General features: G+C 47.0%; 1 protein-coding gene across 1 annotated transcript in view; it reads left to right on the plus strand.

Annotated features, from left to right (window-relative positions):
- Positions 1-628: 628 nt before the first annotated feature.
- MTUS2 (microtubule associated tumor suppressor candidate 2) overlaps positions 629-9,222 on the plus strand; it is a 60,222-nt gene continuing 51,628 nt past the window's right edge. Inside the window, exon 1 of the mRNA XM_015425585.1 lies at positions 629-814. Within this exon, the coding sequence (XP_015281071.1) occupies positions 770-814 (45 nt within the window). The 5' untranslated portion in view covers positions 629-769. The remainder of the gene's footprint in view (positions 815-9,222) is intronic.

Consider the following 9,222-nt stretch of genomic DNA (forward strand, 5'->3'; position numbering starts at 1 on the left):
ATTGGCTGATCTAGCTCGGTTCTGCTGCCTCCTCTGATTGGAGGTCTCTGGACTTTCCCAGCCCAGCAACCTGGTAGCGATGCCAAGGACTGAAATCCAGGCTCTTTTGTATGCAGAGCATATACCACTGAGCAGAGGCATCTCCCCTCACTGGCATCTAGCCTACTGTGAGTTGATGTCTCTCTGCGACTGAGTTTTATATCCTCATTTTATGTCTGTGCCGCATCCATCCAGTCTCATTGCCTGTTACATTCTGCTTGTTAAGGCAGGCAAGGATGAGCACAGTGGCTCGGAGGAGGATGCGAGAGAGGGCTGGGAAGGGCAGACTGGGAGCCTTGCCCCTTTTTTTTGCAGGGAGGAGCATTCTCCGGCCACCCTCAGAGAGCGGCAAAACTGATCGAATATTCCCCTGGCTTCTTTCTATCGATCGGCCTGGCTTGGAGGAGGAGGAGGAGGAGGAGGAGGAGGCGTCCGGTGGCAAAATGTCCCTCCCTCTCTCCCTTTTCTCTGGCAGGATTTCGATGTGCTGTTCTCTGCTTGCTCCACCTCCTCTTTCTCTTCCTGCATTCCTGAAGTTAATAAGTGGAGGGGGGGAAGGAAAGCCAGGTAGTTGGAGGGGGAACCCTGACAGACCACAAGTTGTGGCAGTTGTGAGCAGCTCACCTCTTCCTTTGGTGGTGGTGGTGGTGGGGTGCCTTCTTGCTGCTTAGGAATTAAACACTCTGAGAGTCTGAATGAAGCTGGTTGCTTTTTCAGCAAGCCTACCAGGATGGGCCACGGCTGCTGCAAGCTTTATTACTGCCTGGACAAGACGGTACTTTGTCTCCCTTCTTTTTTGTTTTCCTCTTTTTAATTCCGAGAGCAGGCAGCTAACCAGTTAACTCTGATGCCTTGATGTAGGTAACGGTTGCATTGCAAGCGGCAATTGACTTGGAGGGGGTTGTTGCAAAGTGCATTTCTCTGTGTCTGTCTGTGTCTGTGTGTCTGTGTGTGTATGTGTGTATGTGATGTTCATCTTCTTTACAATATGCTGACTTTTCATTTGCCGGTGCCAAACGAAAAGCGTCAAGATTCCCCTAACACTGCAGTGCCTTACATCATGTAACCCTGCAGTCTAAAATGTAGTCAGTTATGTTTGGGGGGAAGCAACAGCATCCAGGTGTCATATTGGATAGAGACTAAATCGGTTTTCCTTTTTGTATTATTTTAATATACAACCTGTGGAATGCAGATTTAAGGGCTTAATGCTTCAAGGTGATTCTTGCATGCGAGTCTAAACTTAGCTTCTTTTGCTGGCCAGGGAAAAATCTGCCTTCTCTGATTGTCCTCAGTGTCCCTCCCTCCCTTTTTTTAGTTATCCTTTGCTGATTACTATATAATTCCAGTTTTTCAAAGGCCATGGAGCTGTATTCTTTGCCTGAGTCAGAGGGTTGTATCTTTACACGCTGGATTTAAATGTGTCATAAATATCAGTGCAGGGATTCTAACAGTAGCTACAGGTAGCTGGATAATAACACATGGAAGGGGGATTGAACATTGCTTATAACACCCACAGCGCAGTCCTAAGAAGAGTTGCACCCTTCTAAAGCCACTGAAATAAATGGGTTTGGGAAAGCATAACTCTGTTTAGGATTGCATTGCTAGCTTGTACTTCTTTCCCTCTGGATCTTAATTTTGAGCCCATTAATGGAACCAAGCAGAAAAACTGTGCCCCAACTTTTCATTTCCTTTAACAGAAAATTCCTTTGCAGAAGCATGCAGTAGATTTTGTAAGGGATAAGTAAGATTTTGTAAATAGATCATGATAATCTACTGGGGGGGGATTGAAGCTTGCTATTGTTTATCTAATAACAGGATCAACTATAGCATGAGGTGTGTTGCTATCCAAGTTAAGGAAAATGTGTGGCTTAAAATAGAACTCAACAAATTGCAGCCTCTCAGGAGAATCCTAGTGATAAGTTGTGCTTTGAAACTTTAATCGAACGAGAACTGAGAGGAGAAGGAGGGTGCCTCTGCTCTCTACTGAAGTGGCATTTTAAAAAACAAGATACTTTATGAGAAAGACAGATGGCAGATCATTTGGAATCTCAGATGCAATAAAAGTTAGCTATTGCCTTCTCAAGGAATCAAATGAAATATTTATAGAAGAAAGGAAATTAAGAAGGTTTATGCCTTCCACTGGTATGCTAAGCCCTTGCCCTGGAGGCATTTGGTGATATAGTGCAGCAATGACTAAGCACTACATCCACAGCCCAGACTGATTTGATATTTTCCAAGGAAGAGGGGGCAGAAAGTAATACTGAATCCAAAACACAGGATGTTGTATAGACTCCAAGGAGCCCTGGGTTCAGCTTTGGGCTCTCTGGGAAACCACCATCATCTTCTGCAATGTACCTAGTGATCACCATAGGGATCCGTTTTGGGGTCAGGAAAGAATTTTTGTCCAGGCTACATTGGCCCAGGGATCCTGGAGGTTTCCCACTTTCCTCTGGGCATAGAGCAGGGGTCACTGGGGGAGTGGGTGGTGTAGCTGTGAATTTCCCGCATTGTGCAGGGGTTGGACTAGATGACTCTCGGTTCCCTCTTAGCTCTCTGTTTCCATGTATGGTGTGAGGATGAACAATAATCCCACCAAAGCACTGCAAAGTGCTGGTAATAGTAATGAACATGGAGAATTCAGCACTGGGAAAAAAGTAGGCATATTCTGTGTCTGTTATCCTTTAAAGCAATTCTTTGTGAGTTCAAATGATCAGAAGCCTGAATGAAGGCCACTGGTTCTTCATGCAGTTATGACACTCTCTGGAAGCATTCAAGTAGTTACTGCATGGGATTTTTGTCTGAACCTACCCTTAGCAAGATCCTGAGGGAGGACAACCATGCTGAGCATGTGGGAGACATTCTGGAATTGGCCTGACCCAGCAAATCAGTGTTCCAGTGTTCTGTTTTGAATAGTGACCAAGCAGATGCTGCTGGCAGGTCACAAGCAAAGGAAAACAGTTATGGCCACCCTCAATGGTTTGTCCCTGACATCTGTCAATCAAAATGCTGCCTCTGCTTGTAGAGGGTCCATTGAATTGGCCATGGCTAGTAGCCATGAATAGATATATCTCATTTTTTGGTCTCATTCTTTTAAAAAGCCACTTAAATAAATCACTGTTACCAGATCTTCTGATAGTATGATTCCATTGACCATGGCTCTGCTGTCTTTTAGCTATAACCATCACTGCCTTTGGGCAGACTCACAAAATGTTCCTCTCTTATCTCACAGCAAGCTTTCCGTTCACATAATGGACCACTCATATAACACTATACATCTAAGTACTATGGAAGGTGACAGGTTCGCCCCCAATACTAAACTAACGGAGGAGGGGCTGTGGCCCAGTGGCAGAGGACCTGCCTTGTAATGCATGCAGAAGGTCCCAGCTTCAATCCGTGGTATCTCCACCTAAAGGATCAGGCAGCAGGTGGTGTGGAAGACATCTTCCTGAGACCCTGGAGAGCAACTGCCCTTTCAAGGAGACCGACGGGCCAAGGGTCTGATTCAGTATAAGGCAGCTTCGTGTGCGTTCACATGTTGTACCTTTGAGTAGAGCAAGCACAATAAATCAGGAATAACTATAATAATAATTAAGTGCCTTTTAAGTCACAACAGATTTATGGTGACCCATTAAGGGATTTTCAAGGACAAAAAGATGAGCAGAGGTGGTTAAGCCATAGTCTTCCTCTGCCTAGTGACCCTGGACTTCCTTGGTGGTCTCCCATCCAAGTACTAACCATGGCCAGCCCTTATCCGCTTCCACGTTCTGACAAGCTGAGGGTGGTCTGGGCTAATCAAGCTGCTGTAATAGCTACAGCCCTCCGTTTTTACTGTGTTTGTGTTCATTGATTCTTATTAGATTAATTATTCTACAGATTGAACTGAAATTGCTGGATACCTGATGGCCAGCACTAAAATTTAAAAAGTTAGAAAAGAATTTATTGGTGTCAAGTGTCCCAGAGCATGTGATCAGAATCAAGCAAATTTAGGAGTTTTTGACATTCTCAACAGTATTTATTTATTTTAAAATAATTATATCCTGCACTTCTCCAGAATCTTCTTGAGGCAGCTAAGAGCATAAAATAATGGAATAACCAGAGGTCATTTCGGGGGGGATCGCGGGGGATCGCAGTTCCCCCGGGTGAGATACAGGGGGCGGGGCACATGACGAAGCCCCGCCCCTGCTTCCGGCTGCCCCGCTTCCAGCCTTCATTCAGCCAGGAGGAGGCAGGAGAAAAGGGAGGGTAAGTTGCTTCCTCCCTGCCTCTCCCCACCCCTGCCTGCCTGGGGCCAGGGAGGGCCTTCGCGGGGCTTCCTTGCACTCCTGCCGGCCTTGCAGTTCCACCGCCGGGCCCCTCATGGGGCTCGGCAGTGGAGCTGCAAGGCCAGTGGCGGCGGCTGGGACCGTTGGGTGTGGGGTGTGTGGCCTTATGACACATTTCCGGTGATGTCAGGGGGGGTGGCATATGCTAATGAGTTATGCTTATGAGGAATAACTAATAATTTGAAACCAGAAATATAACAAGGAAAAAATCAGTAAGCTAAAGCTTCAGCAGTAAAATCCATCACCAGTATTTTTAATGGTAACAAGCGGTTTCAAATAAGTGTAAAAGCAGACATAAAAACAAACAGGGAGAGAAAAGGGATGGAGATGGAACTCAGTGAAAAGACTGAATGAACAAGCATGTTTTGGCTTGGTGCCTAAAAATCAATACTGTATGCACCAGGCAAGCTTTAGTGGGGGAGGTAATCGACAGGTAAGGTGCCACTACTGAGAAGACCCCATCGCTAGTCACCACCTGCCTCACTTTTGTGGGCAGGGCAGTAAGAGTTCCAAGGCATAAGATGACACCTGAAACTGGTGGTCAGGACAGTGTGGGAGGAAGCTATCATTCTTTTGTTTTATAGCCAACAGTCCAAACATTAGCCCAATTTACATCCATACTAGATTAGAGGAAGTACATTTTCAAGGTCAGTTGACTTGAATTCAAAGTCCCAGTTCTGTTTAATGAGACGGAAATTCATCAACAAGCTCCCAAGGATGATGGGAGGATTTTTCATTTCATATCAGTGTAATGTTTACCTGACTTCATAGTCACCAACAATCCATGGTTACAAGGTAATGGAACATGTCAGGAACCTGCAAATCTGCTTTGCCTCCAAGGTATCCTGAGGTTGATAAGAAGATTAGCTGACACCATACCTATCCAGTTTTTCAAAGAAAGAGATCAAGGTCAGACATCTGATCCTATTAATCAGCAGCTCTGTCAAAAAACCATATAAATTACTGGAAAACAAAACATTCATGGCAAAAAAAATTAGCCTCACCAATATCAATTAAGGATACTTCAAATGTTAAGTATGGGCAACCATTGCTTTATTGGCAGAAATAAACCCAGTCATCAGATGGTGAAGCTGTTTCAATAATTCATTTCTGTGTTTCCACATTACAACTTGGCCATTTCACGGAAGTGCAGTAATACCAAGAATTGCCCCTATCACTGCGAGTAACACTTCACTGGATGCAATTATTCCTCTAAATAATTTATTCAAGCTTCTGACCTTTTTATGCAGTATGAATTGTAGTGGGAAGCATTTTCATCTACTGCTCTGAGTCTGGGTACGAACTCCATCCTTTGCCTTTTCTGTAGAACGTCCATCTATTTCCCCCATTGGAGCAATGATCTTGTACCCCTTGGATATAAGGAGAACACGTCTAGGAGGAACTATGTTGGCAGGGTGGGTTTCTGTTTTGTCAGATTAAGGGAGAGGAGTGTGACTGGATGCAGTGGAGAAGAGGGCTGTTGTATCTTGTTATGCCAACTTCTCCAGGAAATTCCTGGAGACCCAATCCAAGTTATCTACCAAGGAAAATTGGGTGTTTGTGGCTGTGCGTAAGTTCTATACCAGTCTATACAGAGGTCGGATGGCGAATGAGACGCTCGCTATATCCCAGGAAGTGAGACAACACGCTAGTCCTTAAATAAATGTTGTCTTTACTAAAGGTTTTTCATCAGGCATACAAAATCGGAATCATACAAATTCATACAAGCTCCTTAGTTACAATAGTACATTAGAACAATTACAGCATAGAAAATAACAAAAGCATCAAAATGGGGATGACACAATGGGGCACGGCTATACTCATCTGAGGTCCAGCTGAGGAAGAACTCTCCTCCTTGGAACGCTGGGCAGCCGAAATGCAGCAGCTTGTGAACTCCAAGGCACACAGGTAGGACCAGCCAAACCACGTGTGAGCTCTCTGGGTCGCGACTCCGGAGAACTTAAGTAGTAGAGTCACTTGTAGCACCTTAGTGCACTGCTATGGGGAAGGTGGGTTAACCAGAGAGACAAAGGAGAGTTTCTCCTTAAATAAACTCTTTTTGGGGCATGTGCTATCCAGCCATAAACTATCAAACCCGTCCTCTAAACTATCACTACTGGATGAAGAGGGGGTGACGAGGGGATGACGAAGGGGATGACGCTCTCCTAAGGGGTGGTGGCAATATGCAGATCCTACTCCTACATCAAAGGTGCCTTTTGGCAAGGTGTGAATCTTCCGTTCCCATGGACACCTCTTGATTTGCAGATCTGGTTCCTGCTCCAAAGCCATAAACGCTATTGTCTTTAGATCTCCAAACCAGATTAAGGGAGTAGGGTCACTTGCTCTTTCCATTCCAAGAATGCCGGGGTTCGCTGGGGATTTTCCATAGCTCTCCAAGTGGGTGCAATGGCGCGGTGTCTTCTCCATCCCAAAGAGTCATGGGATACATTCCAGGGACGCACATGGTCCGTATGTGCAACGGCAGGCCCAGGCCAGCCTATTTCTAGGCAAGCATGAGATGCAGAACAAAGCAACACACAACATACAGCAATCCCTGAATACACAATGCATAGGTATTCATGCTAGAGACACACATAAGCAGCATCACCACTATACAGAAATACAAACATAAGCTCATATCGTTACAGTCCCCCCTTTCGCGGCGGCAGAACTAAAAGTTCGGCCTGCCACGACAACAAAACATTGAGTCCACGTGGCGGGTGCCACTCCAAGGCGCTGGCATGGAAGTGAAACGTCATCATGCCAGGCAGGTGCAAAAGAATGTCCAAGTCCATGCGTTGGTGACCCCTATGTGATCTGGTTTGGTGTGGTCATGAACAGAGTCCGGGCCCATGACAGGCAACGTCAGCAGAAAGAGCAGGCAGGCAGGCAGACACGTCTTCGGTGTCGGGGTGTCGCCATCCAGACAGAGGCATCCGTGCTTCCTGTCTAAATCTAGCTAACGTTGGAGGACGGGTTTCTTTCCTTTGAAAAAGGGAAAAATACCAAGACCTGTCCTATACTTACCAAAAATGCCAAATCAAAATAGGGGGGGGGCAGCAATGACGTCAGACAAGTAAGAGCCGTGGGTGTTCACTTCAGATGTGCATGTGATGCCCTAGTGACAGCTCAATGCATGTCAAACCTGCTTGCATGGAAACAAAACAACAAAACAGTTAATTCACAGCTAAACCACAAGGCATGGTGTGCAAACAGTCCCAGTTTCCCAGGAATAAAGCAGCCTTCACCGATCCCTGAGTAAAACAACCCCATCGTCTCCCTAAGCGGAGGCGGTCCGTGGGATTCATTGAGGCAAGCAGCAATAAACAGTAGCAGCATTCACGCAGCCGCGTGTAGTGTCGGTGTTTGGGCGAAAGAGGGCTTCCAGTACCGTGCCAGTCCTGGCAGGGGAGGGGGTCCTCTCACTGGTGGGGGCATGGTTATGCATATGCAAATCGTCTCCCCCCTTTGCTTCCCAAAGCACCTTGGGACTCGCAGATCCCATGATAAACACAGTTTATTTAAAGCAGACTAAGCCGGTGAGTGCACTCCTAGGCACACTATAGACATTTTCGGGAGGTCTTATTCAAGATAAAACAACGGTCGCATGTTCTCGCCGGTGCACCATGATCGCAAACACAGTCTGGCTACAACACCTCCTAGGCTCGGTCTCCATCGGCCATTCCTACTGAATGGGCAAAACCATCGCACAAGGAACCTGAACTCGTGCGCTGTGTGGTGCAGAGCCATGGGATCCCTGGTTGGCTTATAGGTTTGGTGAACTCCGCCTCGAGGTCTAGACCTCTTTTAGCTAGAGGACGAGTGACGCCTCTGCTGTGATCCGATTTCAAATGGATTACCAGTTTTAAACACTCGAGGGTCCCCTCCGGGGGACTCTCTCCCACTCCCAGTCAAGAATAGAAAGTCACAAACAAAAGGATTCCCCCCTTTGAGCCAGTGCCGGTGGCACAATCCAAGGTTCCATTCGGATGCATGGGGATCTCCTTATAAGGAAGGATCGGCCGACGGCCGTGCCCGAGGCCGTTCGTGCGCTCGGACAGCGAAGCGTATGCAGATTAGCAACACGCTAAGCCTCCTGGGTCCAGTTTAAATCATTGAGTAAACAACTCTAAACAGGCAAAGCAATTGCAATACATTTGGAAAACATAGCAAGAAACAACACAGAATCGGGCTGTCGGCTGACAGGCAGACCGACAAACGAACTCTCCGTCGCCATGATTTGCATAGCAGGCGGTGCGATTTAGTGCAGTGGATGAGGCCAGCACCGATTAAGCTCGGGCTTAGGTTCGGCTTGAAGTCAGGCCACGCCAGGGCTCCTCCCTCACCAAGGGGAAGGAGGCTGCACACCTCGGCGCAGGCTGGATTCGCCAAACCTATAACGCAGCCATGGTTTCCAGGCCGCTTAAAGACAACTGGGTGTCAAATTTCTCAGGCTCATCCCTACACACGCTCGAGTTCGGTTCACCCCCCAAGGGGGTGTTCCCACGAAACTGGTTGAAAGGAAAGATTGGAATTTGGAACAAAAGAAAAATCCTCCGAATTGAAAGAAAAATCTTTTGAACGGGAGCCGCTTGTGTCGCTAAGCAGCTCACTCAATAGATAGAGGGGGGCAGGAGGAGCGGTGCAGACACACCTCCAACCAAAAGAAATAGAGAGGTCCCAATGGTGGAACCAAAGGACTTCACAGGGCGTTGAGGTAGTTCCCGGTCATCTTCTTCGTGCAGCACAAACGCTGCTAGGGCGCAGCCTTTGTAAAGGCTGGCCCTTTAATTCCGAGCCGCAGAACGCGGCGGCGGTGGCGATGGAAGGGTTCCCTCCTGACAGCACCTATGAGCAGAGA

Source organism: Gekko japonicus, unplaced genomic scaffold (genome assembly GCF_001447785.1).
Source record: "Gekko japonicus isolate JY-2015 unplaced genomic scaffold, Gekko_japonicus_V1.1 scaffold913, whole genome shotgun sequence".
Classification (NCBI taxonomy): Eukaryota; Metazoa; Chordata; class Lepidosauria; order Squamata; family Gekkonidae; genus Gekko; species Gekko japonicus.